Below are 23087 nucleotides of genomic sequence, written 5' to 3' on the forward strand. Positions count from 1 at the left end.
CAGAATAAAATATTCTAACTACATTTATAGGTCAGAAAAGTGCAAAAAGCATAATTGGTCCCCTTTAAAAATATATAATAATGCAATATTTTCTTTAATATGTAAATTTTGTGACAAGGACTTTCTCACAGGAAATTATTGCTGTCTGACATTGGCAGCATTTCTTGAAATGCTGGCTTTTCGACTGTTAAACAGCAGCATTTCTTTTTGCGATGACTTTCTGTGAATGCACATAAATTTGCGCTGTTGCCTTTGTATTTACTTTGCTGTCTCAGTGAGTGTTGACTATCGGGATTCGTTTTCTTTTTGTCCCCCCCTGCAGTTCGGAAAACTGGGTTGGGTGAGCAAGTTCGACAACATATGTCCGTGTTGATGAGCTTACCTTGCTCACAAATAATATTCCCACTATTCCACTTAGCTGCGCCATAATAATAATAATAATAATTTTTGCCGGCCTTCATTACTGTGAGACCATTTTTTTTCAGACCGATGGGTAACCTAAAAACGTTAAAACTCCACTACCAAATATTAGCGTTCGGCTTGACTGTCATTTTGGAAGACGAGACTTTATTTGACCGATACTGACAACCAGCACCTCATAATAAGGACCGCCGACTTATCCCGGTATTACTGACATCGGAACCACTTTAGACATGAATGCTATTGTGGTCAGCGTGGCTACAAGTAATGATTATGATTATGTCAATAACGTTTTCCTGTATGGTACATACATATGTACAGCAGACTCGGAGGTTTAGAAACTAAAAATTGCAGCATAATTTGTGTGTTCCTACATGCAAAGCAACGTAGGCAAGGCCTGCACTCCTTTTCGGAAAAAAGTGGAATCCAAGAATGAGCGCAGGCCATATATATATATATATATGACTCTTTTGAACTCACTCACAGGGTTTTGATATCTGACCTGCCTTTATTAAATCTGTTAAGTGGGTTCCATATTTTGGTTTTCCTAACCTGTCAAGGAGCCTGGCTTATATTAAACACTGTGTGACATGTGTTTGGACAATAATGGAAACGGTGTATTGAACTTGCCTTTGTGAAAAACACAGAGAGGTGAGTTTCGCTGCCAAGGATCCAAATAGGGAACTGGGGTGACTTGAGGAATGCGCCCACCTGAAATAAACACACAGAAAGACGGAGTTTCTTACGGAACGTTGATTGGATTTGTTATTTCTAGGATGAATTAAATGGATGGGTTTATAATTATGTCATTAGCGGCATTAGAAACATGAACATGAGGTGGGCTCTCAAAACCTTTTTTTGTATTTTTCCATTGTATAGATTATTTGTTACAGGCAGTCTTAAAACGTTGCATTAAGGAACATCACGTGATTACATTTACACCAGTCAACAGAACAGAGCAGGACGACGCCGGGCTTATTTCTGATAACTGTTTGCCTAGTAGAGAGAGAAAAAGAATAGAGATTTTGTAAAAACAGATTGATAAGTTTATCAAAAAAAAAAAAAAAAATTCAAGAAAAATATTAATCAGCATTTAGTTGCTATTTTGACTTAAAATAATTAGTATTATTTCGGTCCTTAAATGGAAATTAACTTTAGCTTAGTGGACCGCTTTTCATCAATTCTCTGATGGCAACACCAGGTCCCTTAGTTATGTATAAAAAAAAAAAAAAAAAAAAAAATTGAAAAAAATGACAGAAATTTTTTAGCTGAATTTCATTTTTTGGTGCTTATGTTGGCAATAACAAACATTCATTCATTCATTTTCTACCGCTTTTTCCTCACGAGGGTCGCGGGCGGTGCTGGAGCCTATCCCAGCTGTCTTTGGGCGAGAGGCGGGGTACACCCTGGACTGGTGGCCAGCCAATCACAGGGCACATATAGACAAACAACCATTCACACTCACGTTCACACTAAACTCATCACACAGCAGCTTAAGACTCAAAACATTCATTCATTCATTCTCTACCGCTTTTTCCTCACGAGGGTTGCGGGAGGTGCTGGAGCCTATCCCAGCTGTCTTTGGGCGAGAGGCGGGGTACACCCTGGACTGGTGGCCAGCCAATCACAGGGCACATATAGACAAACAACCATTCACACTCACATTCATACCTATGGACAAGTTGGAGTCGCTAATTAACCTAGCATGTTTTTGGAATGTGGGAAGAAAACCCACGCATGCACGGGGAGAACATGCAAACTCCACACAGAGATAGCTGAGGGTGGACTTGAACTCAGGTTTTCTAGCTGTGAGGTCTGCGCGCTAACCACTCGTCCACCGTGCAGCCTATTCCAAAAATTCCGTGCATGTGTGGGTTTTTAAGATTGCATTGTTTGCAAAGTGCTGCACGGTGGTCGAACTCGGGTCGCTGTGAGGTCTGCGCGCTATAACCACTCAACCACCGTGCTAACCAGTTAGCCCCAAATTTATTTCACCTAAACTTAAAAAGACAAAAAAATTACCACTTCCACATGGAATGGGAGGAGACTTTTTTTGTGTGAAAGTGAGTGTGAATGGTTGTTTGTCTATATGTGTCCTGTGATTGGCTGGCCACCAGTCCAGGGTGTACCCCGCCTCTTTAACAAACAATAAACCGTAATTCTTCCGCGGTCATATCTTATAACCGGCATTTATTTAAGCCTATTATGTAATCTATTGTCAACAAGAGGGCGTCGGGAGCCAGTTTGGGTCTAATATTTCTAAACACACATTTTCAGTGTGGTTTATATTTACAGTAGACTTGAAAATATCCAATTTCTATATATTAACAGTGAGGCCCTGTGTGTTCCCTTGTATGTGGAGCGATATCGGCAGTGTTATTTATCATTTCAAGTCACTCTGACTGGACTTTACGGTACCTGATCCTTCTCCATCGCTGCCCCCACCCTCTGGAACTCTTTGCCTCATTCACTCCATGCTTGCCTTGACTTTCTCAGTTTAAAAAAAAAAAAAACAACTAAAAACCCACCTCTTTAAATCTGCTTTTATTCAAGTGTCTGAGTATTTTGAAAAGCGCTATACAAATAAAATGCATTATTATTATTATTATTATTATTATTATAATTACCTTGCAGTAGCGGAGTGACTCCATGAGTGTGAGGAAGCCAACTGATGCTTGTTTATGAATACCATGTAGCTCTAGGAGAAAAAAAAAAAAAGACAATGAAAGACAGAATTCCAGTATGTGGTTCAGAACTTTGCAGCAACTATTGCCCTCTGGTGGACATGACTGACACTTACAGGAACTAAACTGTGCACATGTGAATACTTGAAAAACAATGTGTGTAAAAAAAATGGATGTGGTTTTGCTTGCTTTCAGTGCTTACTCATGCCGGAACACTCTCGTTCTCCATCCCAGACATTAGAGACAGCATGGCCAGTCACAAGGAGGTTGACCAGGCTCTGACTACGACATAAACAACGACATACAGTAAGAATAAATACTGCAAATACAACGTTTGAGATGTGTTACCTTCCATGTCCGTGCACTGGATCTATGAGGGGTTCCGTCGTGTCTTGGATCTCATTTTTAATGTTGTCGATACCCTGTGCAAAGGAAAAAATATAATAAAAAAGCCAAAACTTAGGGCATAAATGCGTCTTATTTTTGGTTCCACCAATGGTACCTTTGTGAGGATGACAGAGTAAAGAAAAAGCAAGACTCCGCAGCACCCCTTCCAGGTGTGGTAGAGAGAAAGCACCTCCTCTTTGAGGTCAGACACGGACATAACAGCTCGCTTGCTGCGGGAGGACATGAACGCAAACAAACATCGTTAAAGAAGCACACTAAATACCACATGACTTTTTGGACATTTTAAACAGCATTTTTAAAGCACTTACTGGTTACTGTAATGTATGTAGAAGTCATTAAGAGACGTATACATAACAAAACAACTGGTGGTATCAATTTGGTATTAAGGATAAATGGAGCTTTTCTTCCTGTCACTCACTCATGCACTAGTGACCTGAAGAAATGCAGCTAAGACACAGAGACCCGCGTGGAAAGGAATATAATATAATTTAGGACCCAAAAATGACTGAATGGATTGAAGTATTTCTTTTAAATATTTTAAAGACCTTTCAAAATCGTATTTGAAACATTTTATGAAAATTTTAGACCAGGGGTGGGCAAACTACGGCCCGGGGGCCACATCCGGCCCGCCACGTGTTTGAATTCGGCCCGCCCAATCTTTCCAAAGTATTTCATTTCAACTCAACATACAACCTGGCATCATGGCCTGAGCCAACCTTTTGATGGTTTTATCAATTTCGTTTTTTGACATGGTCTGTTGTTTACAAAGTGCTCCTGAAAAAAGAGACACAAGCACATAATAATAATAATAATAACAATTATTATTAGATTATTATAATTATTATTAGAACTATTATGATTATTATAATTATTATATTAATGCTAATTATTATATTAATTATATATAATATTATTGGTATATTTGCATATTTTACATAATAATAATAATTATTTTAATTTTATTGTAATTATTATAATATTTTATTATTTTTTTTAAATATTTAAATATAAATAATAAATAATAATAGCAGATTGCATGACAATTTTACAGATACAATAATACCAGGTGGACTGTTACGTGTAAAATATATAGTATATAGTTAATTTTAGTGCGTTCTAAACATAGAAATAAAGACAGCTGGGATAGGCTCCAGCACCCCTTGCTACCCTCGTGAGAATAAGCGGTAGAAAATGAATGAATTAATTAATTTACTAATATTTTTTTTATCTCAAAAGGATGAATCGTGTCTTAAAAAAAAGAAGTGTCGTCTTATATTTAGGAGTCGTCTCATTAATTATTAATTATTAATGGGATTAATTTTTTAATCCCATTCTTAGTTTCTAAACAGGGCGGCACAGTGGACGAGTGGTTAGCGCACAGACCTCACAGCTAAGAGACCAGGGTTCAATCCCATCTCTGTGTGGAGTTTGCATGTTCTCCCCGTGCATGCGTGGGTTTTCTTCCGGGTACTCCGGTTTCCTCCCACATTCCAAAAACATGCTAGGTTAATTAGCGACTCCAAATTGTCCATAGGTATGAATGTGAGTGTGAATGGTTGTTTGTCTATACGTATATGTGCCCTGTGATTGGCTGGCCACCAGTCCAGGGTGTACCCTGCCTCTCGCCTGAAGACAACTGGGATAGGCTCCAGCACCCCCCGCGACCCTCATGAGGAAAAAGCGATAGAAAATAAATTGCCTTTTACCAACATCGGTCTCTGCATCTAGCATGGGCTCCATATTGCTATAAAAAGTTTTTTTTTCTGAAAAGTACAATGTTCAGTAGTACCATTGCACGCCCCGCCCTCAAAACGGACACCACCCACTAAACAATTCCATGCAAGTATGAAAATGAAAAGTATTAGCTGAGGTGAAAGCTAAGTGTCACTTACTGAAGAACACTGTGAAACTGCTCAAAGCCAAGGTCCTCAGCAGCCAAAGCAGCTAAGTACAAGAAAACACACACACTACAGTATCAGAGCATGGCACAGCAACAGCCCACAGTGCATGATAGTCACTCGTCCAGGCTACTAATCGTGTCATTCATTTTAAAAAGACAAAGTTTGGGAGTGAAGGCGCGAGTGGAAGTCAACGGCAGCGCGACTCACTGGGTTGCTGTTGCTCCTCAGGTGGTTGGCCGCTGTCCGGTTCTGGTGCGTCTTGCGGTTCCGTATCTTGTATTTCTGCATCTTGTGTTTCTGTATCTTGTACTTCAGAATCTTGTACTTCTTGTATTTCAGAATCTTGTATTTCCGTATCTTGTATTTCCTGTATTTCCGTATCTTGTATTTCCTGTATTTCCGTATCTTGTATTCCCTGTATTTCCGTATCCTCTATTTCCTGTATTTCTGTATCTTGTATTTCCTGTATTTCCGTATCTTCCTTTTCGGCATCTTGTCTTTCTGTATCTTGTGTTTCCGTGTCTAGCGTCTCCGTGTCTTGTGTTTCCGCGTCTTGTGTCTCGGTTGGTGTCTGTGCATTTAAGGTATCTGGGCTCTGACCCTTAGCCCATGTCACCAGGCAGAACCCTGTGGAGGAGCCGGAGCAAGCCGACTCCAGAATCTCACTCAGTGTGGAACACAGGACTGTTTTCTGTTCCTCCTCTAACATACACAAACACAAAACAGGCAAGATTTAATAAGTACAATAAAAGAGCGGTATGGCTATTTTGAGTCTGGAATATACCTGGCATGTGCCGCCAGTTTATCGTCTCTCGGTTAAAGAGGACGGACTTCAATAGGAAAGCCTGTAAGGGACGCAAAGAATGTTTGGGTTCTAATAGTCTTTTATGTGTCATATGTGTCGTATTTGAAAAAAAAACATACCTGCACGGGTACAATTACAGCACATGGACCGCCTTCAAACTGCTCCAGTGCTGTGCGTTCATTCTCGCTGAACACAAACCCTAAGATAGAGAAAAAAACAAAATACTTTATACACAATATGAAAGTGCATTGGTGTGATGGAGAAAGAATTATTGCACAATTATTTACAACTGCGTCAATAATCCCTGTGATATTACTAATGATGGAATGCATGGTTGGAGTTTACTATAATGTACATAATGGATGTAAACACATATGATATTTATAGGTTATCACATGGTTTGTATGGTATCAGGCCAGGTATCATGCCCCCCAAGTGTCAGTATCAGCCAGAAACTTGTCTGGTGTCTGGTAGCCAAAAAGGGAATACAATTTTTGACAAAAAACGTAAGGGTTAGTATGTCGTTTTTTTTCAATTTTTTCAACTTGCTTCTAATGCACTTTTCTGGTCAAAAAAACAGCAGAAACCTCACACACACTCAACAGGGGGCCCAGAAGAGCCCAAAAATTAGCATAAAATGCCAAAGTTTGAGGGTGTTGATTTTTGAAAAAAACGTAAGGGTTAGTATGTCGTTTTTTCAATTTTTTCAACTTGCTGAAAATACACTTTTCTGGTAAAAAAAAACAGCGGAAACCTCACACACTCAACAGGGGCCCCAGAAGCACCCCAAAAGGGAATAAAATGCCAGTTTTAAATTTAGTGATTTTTGAAAAAAACGTAAGGGGTTAGTATGTTGTTTTTTTCAATTTTTTCAACTTGCTGAAAATGCACTTTTCTGGTCAAAAAAACAGCGGAAACCTCACACACACTCAACAGGGGGCCCAGAAGAGCCCAAAAATTAGCATAAAATGCCAAAGTTTGAGGGTGTTGATTTTTGAAAAAAACGTAAGGGTTAGTATGTCGTTTTTTTCAATTTTTTCAACTTGCTGAAAATACACTTTTCTGGTAAAAAAAAACAGCGGAAACCTCACACACTCAACAGGGGCCCCAGAAGCACCCCAAAAGGGAATAAAATGCCAGTTTTAAATTTAGTGATTTTTGAAAAAAACGTAAGGGGTTAGTATGTTGTTTTTTTCAATTTTTTCAACTTGCTGAAAATGCACTTTTCTGGTCAAAAAAACAGCGGAAACCTCACACACACTCAACAGGGGGCCCAGAAGAGCCCAAAAATGGCATAAAATGCCAAAGTTTGAGGGTGTTGATTTTTGAAAAAAACGTAAGGGTTAGTATGTCGTTTTTTTCAATTTTTTCAACTTGCTTAAAATACACTTTTCTGGTCAAAAAAAAACAGCGGAAACCTCACACACACTCAACAGGGGGCCCAGAAGAGCCCAAAAATTAGCATAAAATGCCAAAGTTTGAGGGTGTGGATTTTTGAAAAAAACGTAAGGGTTAGTATGTCGTTTTTTTCAATTTTTTCAACTTGCTGAAAATGCACTTTTCTGGTAAAAAAAAAACAGCGGAAACCTCACACACACTCAACAGGGGGCCCAGAAGAGCCCAAAAATGGCATAAAATGCCAAAGTTTGAGGGTGTTGATTTTTTAAAAAAACGTAAGGATTAGTATGTCGTTTTTTTCAATTTTTTCAACTTGCTGAAAATACACTTTTCTGGTAAAAAAAAACAGCGGAAACCTCACACACTCAACAGGGGCCCCAGAAGCACCCCAAAAGGGAATAAAATGCCAGTTTTAAATTTAGTGATTTTTGAAAAAAACGTAAGGGGTTAGTATGTTGTTTTTTTCAATTTTTTCAACTTGCTGAAAATGCACTTTTCTGGTCAAAAAAACAGCGGAAACCTCACACACACTCAACAGGGGGCCCAGAAGAGCCCAAAAATTAGCATAAAATGCCAAAGTTTGAGGGTGTTGATTTTTGAAAAAAACGTAAGGGTTAGTATGTCGTTTTTTTCAATTTTTTCAACTTGCTGAAAACGCACTTTTCTGGTAAAAAAAAAACAGCGGAAACCTCACACACACTCAACAGGGGGCCCAGAAGAGCCCAAAAATGGCATAAAATGCCAAAGTTTGAGGGTGTTGATTTTTGAAAAAAACGTAAGGGTTAGTATGTCGTTTTTTTCAATTTTTTCAACTTGCTGAAAATGCACTTTTCTGGTAAAAAAAAACAGCGGAAACCTCACACACACTCAACAGGGGCCCCAGAAGCACCCCAAAAGGGAATAAAATGCCAGTTTTAAATTTAGTGATTTTTGAAAAAAACGTAAGGAAAAAACATATGTTGTTTTTTTCAATTTTTTTCAATTTTTTCAACTTGCTGAAAATGCACTTTTCTGGTAAAAAAAAACAGCGGAAACCTCACACACACTCAACAGGGGGCCCAGAAGAGCCCAAAAATGGCATAAAATGCCAAAGTTTGAGGGTGTTGATTTTTGAAAAAAACGTAATGTCGTTTTTTTTCTATTTTTTCAACTTGATACCAGCTCTGGATACCAGACAAACCATGTGATGATCTTATTATCACATACTATTTAATCATGAGCTTATTATCACGTACTATTTAATATTTACTATTATACTAATATTTACTATACTATTTACTATTTAACCGCTGACATGTTGACAGAGCACAGACAGCAGCAAAACAAATGCTGTGTGTTCACGCCTGTGCGCTGTTCTCTGATTGGTTGTTTCACGGGCACGATACCGGAGCAGCTACGGGGGCTGATACTGGACATGGTTAAAATCTATATTTTATCAGTATCACTGCCCTGGGCTTTGACATAGTATCATTTCGGCCTTTTCCCCGTATCATTCATGAGCGGTTTCTAGGGTACACGGCCAATTAATAAAAAAAGGGATATTAGTGCTTAATGTTAAAAGTACAACACCATTGTCACTGTTCTAGAATAACAAGTCTTGGCATCATACCTTGCGTCCATCTGCGGAAAATGGAATCTGAAACTCCCCCGCTGGCTGGTCGCCCCCACACCAAATCAACCAGCTGTTCATTTAACTCAGACATGACCACCGTCACCGCAGGCGCATCCATTGCCGCTCGCTCTACAAGCCAACTGATGTCTGTTGGAGGTCAACTTGCAGGTTATTCAGGCCGTGCTGAGGGTCCAATTCCCTGGGCAGGTACAGCCTGTGGCATTGGCCACAAGCTACCTGTCTGGAACAAGGCAAGTCTTCCTCTCTTTCTGGCAGGATTCTGGTTGGTACTAGGAATGACATCAATGTGGCATCAATGTCAGCCTGTCAAACAAATAATGTATATGTTAAGCAAGAACCACACTGGATGTATACAACCGGAAATTACAATGCATAGTATTCAATATGGACAAACCAACAGCTAAAGGCTAACAGCCAGTCGCTGAAAGGAATTGATGACGATAAAAGTGACGATTGCTGACAGCAGTGACACGTTTCAGTGACTACTTTGATTCGTGGTAGTAAATCTACGTATTCTACAGTTTTTTTTTTTACCATGAATGTTTGATTGGTAATGCTAACACTGGTTAGCATTAGCATCACTAAAGAGTAACAGCTATTCTTACCGCTAGCTTGGCAATTCAATTTCCCTTGCCATTAAAACAATGATAACAATGGTTTTGTATTCTTTGTCAATAGTAATCCGGCGATAATTCTGTATTACCTCGACGATCAGTATTGTGCGATGTCATTAATATTGTCAGCGACGCCTCTGTGTCATTCGTATTTACACAGGAGGCAGAGCAGCTTCTGCGTAAAACAAACGTGCTTGTTTATTGGTTGAAATCTAAAAGATTTCCAATACGTCAGGGGTACGTTGTCAACACGTTGAGCCATTGGTCCATACGTCTTTCACTCAAACGAACCCCGCCCCCAGGGAAGGTTTGTTCTACACAATGCATTATTAGGCATTGGGAAACACTTAATTACTTTATTATGTTAATCAATTTGTATTTATATTTAATATTTGGCATTTAATTTTCAATATTTAGTGTTAAACTTTAAGCGGGTGGCTATCGAGGTTCTTCTATTTTTACTGTAGGAATTATAAAAATGGCCACTGTCTCTTTCCGTAGCTACCAGGAAGCGATCAGGCTCCACGCATGCGCATGTCATCTCCCTCACAGCTTTCCATGTGTTTTTAAGCTAACTGCACCAGAATTTGTTCTAAAGCTCACAATCGTGGTAATATAAAGTATCGTTTTCTCAATATGGGAGGACAGGCTAAGGGTAAAAAGAAAAACAAACCGAAACGAAAAGACAAACGCACAATAAAGGGTAAGTAGTACTAGTAGTAATAATAATACTAGCATTAGTCAATTATTACAATGACGTTTTTCAATTATAATTCATAGCATGGAATAAAACATGACTCTGGTAATGCATTTTACAATACTAGATGCTGGAATTGTGGCACTATCACCCCAGGAGAGGATGAAAGTGAGAATGCATATAAAGGCGAAGAAGACAACAGCTGCCAAGTACTCTGTGGAACAACTTCTAGAAAAGGTTTCTACTGTTAACACACACATATGTCCTTCTTTTTGTCTTGTCAATCTTATTATACTGCCTTTTGTTGCACAGACAGAAGAATGCATGGATAGTTTTGATTTTGAGATGGCCGGACTCTTCTGTCAACGTGCCCTGGATCTGGACTCCAATAACCTGCAAGCTCTTACTATGCTGGGACACATCTCCACTGAGCTTGGAGACACACAGAAAGCCAAGGAAATATCCTCCCTTTTTTGTTGTTTTTGCACATCATACCTTGTTTTGTAACCTGTGCTCCTTAACCAAGCATGTAGGTTTTTCTTCGTGCTGTGGAATTGAGCCCTGCTGCTGGCCACAGTAAGTACATGTACCTGGGGCAGATCCACACTGGCCAGGAGGCTGTTGATTACTACGCCAAAGGAATACAACTTCTGCTCTCTGTATTAGACACGCAAGCACAAACCACTGTGAGTACACACTGAATGAAATAAGTCATCTTATAATCATTAATTACCGTCTTGAACTTAGCAATCCACGCACCTCCTCAGTGCAATACACTGCTTCCTCGCCAGGTGGTGCTGTTGACCTTTTTTCTCTCGCATTGCCTTTTAAACAATGACGTGCTACTAGTAGTACTCAGTGTTAAAGGGGTTACCATGTCATAAAAGTGTCATCTTAAGCAGCATTTCTAATGTAAGGAACAAAGAGTTGCAGGTATTTTCATCAGCTGCATGCTAGGTTGCTACAAAACATATTCAAAACATTCATTCATTTTACACCGCATATAGACAAACAACCATTCACACTCACATTCATACCTATGGACAATTTGGAGTCGCCAATTAACCTAGCATGTTTTTAGAATGTGGGAGGAAAGCGGAGAAAACCCACGCATGCACGGGGAGAACATGCAAACTCCACACTGAGATAGCTGAGAGTGGAATTGAACTCGGGTTTTCTAGCTGTGAGGCCTGTGTGCTAACCACTCATCCACTGTGCAGCCTATTCCAAAAATTCCGTGCATGCGTGGGTTTTTAAGATTGCATTGTTTGCAAAGTGCTGTACGGTGGTCGAACTCGGGTCGCTGTGAGGACTGCGCGCTATAACCACTCATCCACCGTGCTAACCAGTTAGCCCCAAATTTATTTCACCTAAACTTAAAAAGACAAAAAAAGCATCCCTGTATCGAATCAAAGTTTGACCATCGACCATGATTTTTGCACAAAAAAAAAAAATCAAAACATTTATCCTTTACTCAGGCCCAGGCTGAAGCTGCAGCTCCCGTCGGTGAGGACCTTGAACTTCCAACGGTGAAGGATGCGAGCGTGGCGTACTGCTCCATTGCTGAGATTTACCTTACTGATCTCTGGTAATTGGGAACGTAGTTTGACTCTTGACATCGTGATATCTCTTTTAAGTCTCTGCGTTGTTTAATGAGTTGTCTTCCCGAGTGCAGCATGGAGGAGGGAGCCTCAGACAAGTGCAGAGAGTTCATTGAGCGAGCGCTACGGTGTCACCCTGACAACCCTGAAGCCCTACAGCTCATGGCCAGCTACCTGTTCAGTGCAGAGAAAAATAAGGTCAGAGCACACACACACACACACACACACTTGGGATGAAATATCACCACATTAAAACCGGAATATGCTAGGTTAATTATTCTCAGCCAATTGATTTATACGCCATTAATCAGCAAATGGACACTTACATTAACACGTGCATATAGTGGCCTATGCCGATAAGAATGCTAATTATTGTCTAATAATGAGAGCCATAACTTGGGGCAATTGATGAAGACAAACTGTCCTAAGCATATTCCTGTTTATGACTGCATGGTTTTTTTTCTGTTTTTGCAGTACTAGAATGATGTTATTCATAATTCCATAGGTAACTCTTAAAGTGGGGTACCCTCAGCGTATGTAAATAAAAATGAGCGCCCGACATTCAAAATTACTGTATTTTCTGGACTACAAGTCGCTCTGGATTATAAGTCGCAGAAGGCCAAAACTGCATAATTAGGTGAAAAAAAACATACATAAGTTGCTCTGGAGTATAAGTCGCACAAGGCCACAAATGCATAATTAGGTAGAAAAAAACATACATAAGTTGCTCGGGAGTATAAGTCGCACAAGGCCAAAAATGCAAAATTAGGTAGAAAAAAACATACATAAGTCACTCCGGAGTATAAGTCACACAAGGCCAAAAATGCATATTTAGGTAGAAAAAAAACATATATAAGTCGCTCCGGAGTATAAGTCGCACAAGGCCAAAAATGCATAATTAGGTAGAAAAAAACCATACATAAGTTGCTCCGAAGTATAAGTCGCACAAGGCCAAAAATGCATAATTAGGTAGAAAAAAAACATACATAAGTCGCTCCGGAGTATAAGTCGCACAAGGCCAAAAATGCATAATTAGGCAGAAAAAAACATACATAAGTCGCTCCGGAGTATAAGTCGCACAAGGCCAAAAATGCATAATTAGGTAGAAAAAAAACATACATAAGTCGCTCCGAAGTATAAGTTGCACAAGGCCAAAAATGCATAATTAGGTAGAAAAAAACATATATAAGTCGCTCCGGAGTATAAGTCGCACAAGGCCAAAAATGCATAATTAGGTAGAAAAAAACATACATAAGTCGCTCCGGAGTATAAGTCGCACAAGGCCAAAAATGCATAATTAGGCAGAAAAAAACATACATAAGTCGCTCCGGAGTATAAGTCGCACAAGGCCAAAAATGTATAATTAGGTAGAAAAAAACATATATAAGTCGCTCCGGAGTATAAGTCGCACAAGGTCAAAAATGCATAATTAGGTAGAAAAAAACGTACATAAGTCGCATTGGAGTATAAGTCACATTTTTGCGGGTAATTTATTTTCCAAACTACTTGACCAAAACAGACATTACATCATCTTGGAAGGCAAGTTCTAACATGAATAAAAGAATAGAGAACAGGCTGAATAGATGTAAGATATGCTAACACAATGCTTATTCAGCTACACAAAAAATAAACATGAACAGAAAAGGTGTCCAATGTTTACGTAACATAAACACTTTTTTCTGGAGTATAAATCGCAGGAACAGCCAACCTATGAAAAAAAACTGTGACTTATAGTCCGGAAAATATGGTACAAGTTTGTTATTCATCAATAAAACAATGTTACAAAATGTTCTATTTATAACAGATATTGAAAAAAAGTGACTCTTAAATGAAGTCTATTCAATAAAAAAGGATTCAAAGGGAAGGATACCAACATCAGAATGGAATAAAAGATATGTTGGATGATAATTTATCCTAATATCACCGTGCAAAATACACATTTTTGACTATTATGTTCAATATTTCAACTTAATGAACATGTTTATGTATGTTGTTTTAAGTGTGCAAGAGTTAGAGGTACATGGCTTCAGGTCAAATGTCTGAAGGGGTATGTGACTGTAAAAAAATAAAAAAGAAATATTTGGGAACCAGTGCCTTAGGGCTAGTGTCTAGCACATTACTTTAAAATTCACTTCCACTGTTGAATTCTTCAAAAATATATTCCTTCCGAAGCGAGGTGGAGACAGTGCACACATCAAGTAAAAGGTCATAAGAAGACCTTTGCAGGAAAATGTACTTTTCTATGTTTAAAAAAAAAAAAGTAAAGTAAGTAAAATTGAATGCTAATGATGTCACTGTCTTCCCAACCTTGCACCACACTGTGTCCAATTTCATATATAAGTACAATTTCACATACAGTAATATGAGTACTAGGAAAGGAAGCGGTGTTGGCATGGTGATGTATTTACTTGTACAATACCAGAAAATTGGGTGAATTACAATTCTATTATATGTCACACGGTGTGTGAGTGAGGGGAAGAAAAGCTCTGGTCAGCAGTGTACTTATGTGCCATCCCTGTTGTCTTTCATCCAAAAAGGGTTTGATTCATTCATTCATTTTCTACCGCTTATCCTCACGAGGGTGGCAGGGGGGTATGCTGGAGCCTATCCCAGCTGACCTTGGACTGTTGGCCAGCCAATCACAGGGCACATATAGACAAACAACCATTCACACTCACTTTCACACAAAAAAGTCTCCTCCCATTCCATGTGGAAGTGGTAATTTTTTGCCTTCTTAAGTTTAGGTGAAATAAATTTGGGGCTAACTGGTTAGCACGGTGGTTGAGTGGTTATAGCGCGCAGACCTCACAGCGACCCGAGTTCGACCACAGTGCGGCACTTTGCAAACAATGCAATCTTAAACCTTAAGTTTAGGTGAAATAAATTTGGGGCTAAATGGTTAGCACGGTGATTGAGTGGTTATAGCACGCAGACCTCATAGCAACCCGAGTTCGACCACCGTGCAGCACTTTGCAAACAATGCAATCTTAAACCCACGCGTGCACGGAATTTTTGGAATAGGCTGCACGGCGGTCTAGTGGTTAGCGCGCAGACCCCACAGCTAGGAGACCCTAGTTCGATTCCACCCTCGGCCATCTCTGTGTGGAGTTTGCATGTTCTCCCCGTGCATGCGTGGGTTTTCTCCGGGTACTCCGGTTTCCTCCCACATTCCAAAAAACATGCTAGGTTAATTAGCGACTCCAAATTGTCCATAGGTATGAATGTGAGTGTGAATGGTTGTTTGTCTATATGTGCCCTGTGATTGGCTGGCCACCAGTCCGGGGTGTACTCCGCCTCTCGCCCGAAGACAGCTGGGATAGGCTCAACCCTCGTGAGGAAAAAGCGGTAGAAAATGAATGAATGAGTTGAGTGGACTTCCAGCTGCAATACCAGCTTTAAACTAAAGAGGGCAGGCTAGGTCCAGACATTTAACAGCATCCCACATCCAGCAACTAATAATCTTTTTGAACACCTCTCACACTACCCCATTGATATTAGTTTATATTATTAAACCTCAATATCATTGGCATATAAGGACTTCTTTTTCCTGACATGTGGCGTCTTTAGGAAGGCAGAGATTACCTGTTGAAGAGCGTCCGGCTGTGGCTGCCCACCCACAAAGAGGCGGCGGCTTCCACCAGCCTCGGAGAAGATGTGCAGGTGAGTTGGAAGCAGGCTTGCCGCCATCGCTGACATGATTCACGTTTGGACCAGGGGTCTCAAACTCAATTTACCTGGGGGCCACTGGAGCTAGGGTCTGGGCAAGGCTGGGCCGCATCAGGTTTTCCCCCCCAACAGAAAAATATACAAACTTTTTCAGTGCTTTGGTTCCGATTTTCTACAATAAAAGCTCTGATAAAACATTCCACTGTTCTCAAATATCTTACTTTTTATTTTTCTGCACAAAATAATTTATTTACAACATATTGCGCAACTGCAGGGTCTTGAGACACATGCTAACTCGCAAACTAGAGAGCTGGCGACCTAAACGGTAGCCTTCAAGTTATTTCCTTTAAACGTAAATAGCCAAAAACTTACCACTTCCACACGGATAGGGAGGATAACTATCAACAGTTATTTAACCTTTAACATGAACATTAATCAAACGTAATACATTTTTTCTGGGTACAGCATCCATATCAAACTTGCGCGGGCCGCACTAACATTAAACTTTTATATCAAGGCGGGGGCCTCAAACTAGTGTCCTGCGGGCCACATTTGGCCCGCGGGCCGTGTGTTTGAGGCTCCTGATTTACAACATATTGCGCAACTGCAGGGTCTTAAGACACATGCTAACTCGCAAACTAGAGAGCTAGCGACCTAAACGGTAGCCACCAAGTTATTTCCTTTAAACTTAAATAGCCAAAAACTTACCACTTCCACACGGATAGGGAGGATAACTATCAACAGTTATTTAACCTTTAACATGAACATTAATCAAACGTAATAAATTTTTTCTGGGTACATGATACCATACAGCATCCATATCAAACTTGCGCGGGCCGCACTAACATTAAACTTTCATATCAAGGCGGGGGCCTCAAACTAGTGCCGCATGTTTGAGACCCCTGATTTACAACATATTGCGCAACTGCAGGGTCTTGAGACACATGCTAACTCGCAAACTAGTGAGCTAGCGACCTAAATGGTAGCCACCAAGTTATTTCCTTTAAACTTAAATAGCCAAAAACTTACCACTTCCACACGGATAGGGAGGATAACTATTAACAGTTATTTAACCTCGGGGGCCTCAAACTAGTGTCCTGCGGGCCACATTTGGCCCGCGGGCCGTGTGTTTGAGGCCCCTGATTTACAACATTTTGCGCAACTGCAGGGTCTTAAGACACATGCTAACTCGCAAACTAGAGAGCTAGCGACCTAAACAGTAGCCTTCAAGTTATTTCCTTAAAAACTTACCACTTCCACACGGATAGGGAGGATAACTATTAACAGTTATTTAACCTTTAACATGAACATTAATCCAATGTAATAATTTTTTCTGGGTACATGATACCATACAGCATCCATATCAAACTTAAACTTTTATATCAAGGCGGGGGCCTCAAACTAGTGTCCTGCGGGCCACATTTGGCCCGCGGGCCGCGTGTTTGAGACCCCTGCAACAGGATTGATACTACGTGTTTTGCCGCTAGCACAGAAACAAGGACACCAGCAGAGATTTAAAAAAAAAAAAGTATGGAAGACATTTTTCCAAGCAGCCGTGTAATTTTGTGTGTTGTGCGTGGCGAGGGCAAGTGAAGGTAACGTTGTGCAACATATTTCAGAATTGGTACCACTCCAAGGCGTGTGATGACGAAGCATCAAAAAATAGAACAACACTGACCTAAGTTTGCGTATATATATATATATATATATATATATAAACGGAGCAAACGAGCTCCGATGATTTGATAAATTCGTCCACTGACAACGCCGCCATTGTGTCCCTTATCTTCCACAGCAGCTTCATCCCACCTCGGACCGCTGTCATGTTCCTCGTGATTAACAAAACACGTGACCGCAGAAACCCCCCGTACCTTGAAATTGGATCTTACCATTATCGCACATTGCGCGGGAACCATGCCCGTGTAAACACGACATGACGTTTTGTCTTTTCTTTTCCTTTCTACCTCACAGAACGAGATCCCGCCGTACGAGTCGCGTATCACCACAGCCAAGCTGCTCGTGGAAGCTGAGGAATACGAGGTAAAAAAGATGTGTGCTGAGCTCAAACATTTGGCTCTCTGTCGGTGCCTCTCTTTGGTTTTCATGATGGTGTTGGGGGGGGGGCGAGCGTTTTTGCTTTCCAGTGAATAGCTTAGAAGGTGGGAAGGTCACGGCTGGTCTTTATCCCCTCCAGAGTCCTGTATCAATAATTGAAGGCCGGTATTTGCAGAGAGGGCCGAGGCTACTAGGCTGCATGAGGAGAAAAAGAACACATAAGGAGAATATGACATTCAGCGGAACGTTGCCCTCTTCCAAGGTCAAATTGTCCAAAGGACGTCGGTCCTGCAGATAAGGGTCCTGTCCTTTTTTTTTTTTTGGACCGTGTGCCTTTTTGAGTGGTTAGCACGCATGCCTCACTGCTAGGAGACCTGAGTTCAATTCCACCCTCTGTGTGGAGTTGAAATATTGATCTCTTTTGGAGTCAAACAAAAACATTTTCAGTCTACGACAAAAAAAACGGAATTTCCGTTCCAATACTTTTGGAAGAGGACTCTATATAAGAGTTTATGGGTAATCAATAATTGATATTAATCATACATAATTCACAACTTGGCTGCACGGCGGTCGAGTGGTTAGCGCGCAGGCCTCACAGCTAGGAGACCCAGGTTCAATTGAGTGGGTTTTCTCCGGGTACTCCGGTTTCTTCCCATATTCCAAAAACATGCTAGGTTAATTAGCGACTCCAAATTGTCCATAGGTATGGATGTGAGTGTGAATGGTTGTTTGTCTATATGTGCCCTGTGATTGGCTGCATGGCCACCAGTCCAGGGTGTACCCCGCCTCTCGCCACGAAGACAGCTGGGATAGGCTCCAGCACCCCCCGCAACCCTCGTGAGGAAAAAGCGGTAGGAAATGAATGAATGAATGAATTCACAACTTGGCTGCACGGCGGTCGAGTGGTTAGCGCGCAGACCTCACAGCTTTCCTCCCACATTCCAAAAACATGCTAGGTTAATTGACGACTCCAAATTGTCCATAGGTATTGTCCATATTATTTGTGTCTTAGATGGCTTATTTTCTCGGATTATATCAACTATATTGAGGAATATGAGTGGATAAGGTGACTATAGGGGTGTTAGATCATGTCTACAAGGCTCCAATAATCATTCATTCATTCATTCATTTGAATCAGAAGAGAGAAAAGTAATATTCTGGGGTCATTTCATCTAGAAATATTCATTCATTTTCTACCGCTTATCCTCACGAGGGTCGCGGAGGGTGCTGGAGCCTATCCCAGCTGTCTTCGGGCGAGAGGCGGGGTACACCCTGGACTGGTGGCCAGCCAATAACAGGGCACATATAGACAAACAACCATTCACACTCACTTTTGCACAAAAAGTCTCCTCCCATTCCATGTGGAAGTGGTAAATTTTAGGTGAAATAAATTTGGGGCTAACTGGTTAGCACGGCGGTTGAGTGGTTATAGCGCGCAGACCTCACAGCGACCCGAGTTCGAGCACCGTGCAGCACTTTGCAAACAATGCAATCTTAAACCCACGCATGCACGGAATTTTTGGAATAGGCTGCACGCCGGTTGAGTGGTTAGCGCGCAGACCCGAGTTCGATTCCACCCTCGGCCATCGGCGTGAGAAAACCCACGCATGCACGGGGAGAACATGCAAACTCCACACAGAGATGGCCGAGGCTGGAATTGAACCCTTGTCTCCTAGCTGTGAGGTCTGCGAGCTAACCACTTGTCCACCGCGCAGCCAAACAGGTGTTTTAATGAACATTTAAAGGCTGATTTTAAGTCAGTTCATACTATAATTCTTTTTTTTAGTGCATGTAAACATACGGCGTTTTATGATTAGAACAGCTTGACCCCGGAAGGGATTATTTCCGTTTCTCTTGTTTTCTTCCGTGAACAAATCGGGGAGTCCGCAAGCACGCAGGAATGTATCGTTTGACCTTGGAGGGTTCACCTCGTAAACTAACAAATCATTGCCAATCAAAACAAACCGCTGCCTTTAGGTGATCGGCGCTTAGCGGAGCATAACAAGGAAGCGGCGCTCTGATGAGCTTTTGCCATAACGCTTTTGTCCCCGGCGCACTCGCCAGCTTAATCACCCATCCATTTCCCTACATTAATGACCGTGATTTTTTTTTTTTTTTTTTTTGCGGCTAAATGCTGTCGGTTCAGTGGCTGAACCTTATCCTCATTAGTGTTTGAAGTCATTTTCTGTGATTACCCCCCTCGTGCTAACATTGGCTCAGCTACTTCCTGTTCTGATCTGCTGATTAATTTGCGCTCAGTCTTGTCGGGAGGTTTGTGTTTATTACAAGGGGGGGGGGGGGGTGGCGGTGGCAGCGGGAGGGAGGGGCGAGGACTTGGTCTGTCAGGTGTCTCCACGAAATGACAGCGTCTGCGGTCCGCACTTTCTGACACGTCATTTGTCTTCATCCGGCTGTCTGTGTCACCACGGCTGCCACTGACATTTGTGACTGCTTCATCACTGTTGTGCTGCGTTAGCATGTATGCATTTAGAGGCATGTATACGCCCGCCATGTTTGTTGATAACAATTTGGAGGCAATCCTTTTTTTTTTTCGTGTTATGACGCCAACGGTTCGAACTCCAAACATTTTGTGCTTGTACCTTGCAGATGACACATCCTTTGCAGTTTGCCAGATTACTACCGTTTTGTCTGTATTTTTCCTCAATCATGTATCTTGGGTACGATTGAAGAGCAGAAAAACGCCATTTTTTTTTTGGAAAGAAACACCACTAAGTGATACCGCAAAGAACTTTTCATTCATTTATTAAATTGCGTTCACCTTACTGCAAGTTTTGAGGCCAGATTTTGATATATATGTTTCACTTTTGCATCTTACAACAGGTGTAAGTATGTCACTTCCTGCCTGCCTACCACTCAGCTCCCCAAGAGAACACATTTAAACAGACAATACTTAGAAATAATAAAATTTGAAGGTAAAATGCTAAAGTGACTTGACGAAAACAAATAAAACAAAACAATAAAATAAATATATTTTTATATAAATATATTTATATTAATTTATATATGATATATTTATTGATATATTTTTATATAAATTAAAATAAAAAATATATATTATTATTTTTATTTTTTTTACTGTTGATGCAGTAAATCATGCCAAGCTTAAACCTCAATTTTGAAACCCTGATGTCACTTCCTGCCCGCCTACCACTCAGCTCCCCAATAGAACACATTTATAGCAACACGCTTAACTAGACCTACAGTATTATGTCTACTATATTGGGTATTACAATTATAAAAGTGACTATTAACAAAAATGCATTTAGAAGGTCATAAACATATTTGTATGAAAACATTTCATTCATAGCATCCATATCAAAATTGCGCGGGCCGCACTAACATTAAACTTTCATATAAAGGCGTAGGCCTCAAACTAGTGTCCGGCCGCGTGTTGGAGACCCCTGATTTACAACATATTGTGCAACTGCAGGGTCTTGAGACACATGCTAACTCACAAACTAGAGAGCTAGCGACCTAAACGGTAGCCTCCGAGTTATTTCCTTTAAACTTAAATAGCCAAAAACTTACCACTTCCACACGGATAGGGAGGATAACTATTAACAGTTATTTAACCTTTAACAAGAACATTAATCAAACGTAATATTTTTTTCTGGGTACATGATACCATACAGCATCCATATCAAACTTGCGCGGTGCCGCACTAACATTAAACTTTCATATCAAGGCGGGGGCCTCAAACTAGTGTCCGGCCGCGTGTTTGAGACCCCTGATTTACAACATATTGCGCAACTGCAGGGTCTTGAGACACATGCTAACTCGCAAACTAGAGAGCTAGCGACCTAAACGGTAGCCTCCGAGTTATTTCCTTTAAACTTAAATAGCCAAAAACTTACCACTTCCACACGGATAGGGAGGATAACTATTAACAGTTACTTAACCTTTAACAAGAACATTAATCAAACGTAATATTTTTTTCTGGGTACATGATACCATACAGCATCCATATCAAACTTGCGCGGGCCGCACTAACATTAAACTTTCATATAAAGGCGTAGGCCTCAAACTAGTGTCCGGCCGCGTGTTTGAGACCCCTGATTTACAACATATTGTGCAACTGCAGGGTCTTGAGACACATGCTAACTCGCAAACTAGAGAGCTAGCGACCTAAACGGTAGCCTCCAAGTTATTTCCTTTAAACTTAAATAGCCAAAAACTTACCACTTCCACACGGATAGGGAGGATAACTATTAACAGTTATTTAACCTTTAACATGAACATTAATCAAACGTAATATTTTTTTCTGGGTACATGATACCATACAGCATCCATATCAGACTTGCGGGGGCTGCACTAACATTAAACTTTCATATCAAGGCGGGGGCCTCAAACTAGTGTCCGGCCGCGTGTTTGAGACCCCTGATTTACAACATATTGCGCAACTGCAGGGTCTTGAGACACATGCTAACTCGCAAACTAGAGAGCTAGCGACCTAAACGGTAGCCTTCGAGTTATTTCCTTTAAACTTAAATAGCCAAAAACTTACCACTTCCACACGGATAGGGAGGATAACGATTAACAGTTATTTAACCTTTAACATGAACATTAATTCTGAAATGTAGCTCAGTTTGTACTTTCCAATGAGTTAGACCTGCCATCCTTGGGATTTATTCACTTAAGCGTTGCCGTGTGTGTGTGTGTGTGTGTGTGTGTGTGTGTGTTCCAGATATTGTTATATTGCCCTCGCTTGCGGAGTGATTTGTCTTTCTCCCGTGTCTGCTGCTGCATGTCGGTAAAATGGTTCCGTTAAACCAAATTGCTTCCAGATTGCACACAACAGCTATTAAAAATCAGTTCCTCCCCACCAGTGATTCTCTGTGTTTGCCAAGCTGGAAATAAAGGTCGTGAAATAAAAAGAGGACAATATCGATATATAGTGACTTTGGACAGCGTGCGTTTATTATCCTTGTGGTACTGCTGTTCACTGATGACTTTGGTGTTCTTTACCAGCGGCCATTCAAGCCCGTCTTCGCAGCGAGCGGCCGTTCCAGGCGCGGGATATATTCATCTTTTTCCTTGTTGTTGTTGTTGTTTCGGAATGTGAAGGCGCTTAAGAAGATCTGAATCTTTAATCACAAGCCCGTGGGGTTGACCGGTGTAGTTAGGAAGCTCGGCCGGCACTTGGCGATGACGGAACGGTTATCGCCGCTCGCTTATCGTATCTCT

The 23087-nt window shown here is 40.9% G+C and overlaps 2 protein-coding genes across 2 annotated transcripts in view; one reads left to right on the plus strand and one right to left on the minus strand.

The window, feature by feature from the left end:
- The window catches only part of mindy3 (MINDY lysine 48 deubiquitinase 3), a 30334-nt gene extending 20281 nt beyond the window's left edge, over window positions 1-10053 (minus strand). The window contains exons 1-11 of the mRNA XM_058085169.2: window positions 9953-10053; window positions 9226-9552; window positions 6338-6417; window positions 6198-6258; window positions 5621-6115; window positions 5405-5456; window positions 3607-3721; window positions 3453-3526; window positions 3307-3386; window positions 3048-3118; window positions 1051-1131 (exon numbers count right to left, since the gene is read on the minus strand). Coding sequence (XP_057941152.2) covers window positions 1051-1131; window positions 3048-3118; window positions 3307-3386; window positions 3453-3526; window positions 3607-3721; window positions 5405-5456; window positions 5621-6115; window positions 6198-6258; window positions 6338-6417; window positions 9226-9346 — 1230 coding nt within the window. The 5' untranslated portion in view covers window positions 9347-9552; window positions 9953-10053. The remainder of the gene's footprint in view (window positions 1-1050; window positions 1132-3047; window positions 3119-3306; window positions 3387-3452; window positions 3527-3606; window positions 3722-5404; window positions 5457-5620; window positions 6116-6197; window positions 6259-6337; window positions 6418-9225; window positions 9553-9952) is intronic.
- Window positions 10054-10381: 328 nt separating this feature from the next.
- The window catches only part of LOC131137064 (uncharacterized), a 41735-nt gene continuing 29029 nt past the window's right edge, over window positions 10382-23087 (plus strand). Inside the window, exons 1-8 of the mRNA XM_058084587.2 lie at window positions 10382-10566; window positions 10688-10797; window positions 10873-11019; window positions 11094-11246; window positions 12039-12148; window positions 12236-12359; window positions 15729-15821; window positions 17799-17867. Coding sequence (XP_057940570.2) covers window positions 10500-10566; window positions 10688-10797; window positions 10873-11019; window positions 11094-11246; window positions 12039-12148; window positions 12236-12359; window positions 15729-15821; window positions 17799-17867 — 873 coding nt within the window. The 5' untranslated portion in view covers window positions 10382-10499. The remainder of the gene's footprint in view (window positions 10567-10687; window positions 10798-10872; window positions 11020-11093; window positions 11247-12038; window positions 12149-12235; window positions 12360-15728; window positions 15822-17798; window positions 17868-23087) is intronic.

This window comes from Doryrhamphus excisus, linkage group LG17 (genome assembly GCF_037039965.1).
Source record: "Doryrhamphus excisus strain RoL-2023G ecotype Guam linkage group LG17, RoL_Dexc_Guam_v1.1, whole genome shotgun sequence".
NCBI classification, from domain to species: domain Eukaryota; kingdom Metazoa; phylum Chordata; class Actinopteri; order Syngnathiformes; family Syngnathidae; genus Doryrhamphus; species Doryrhamphus excisus.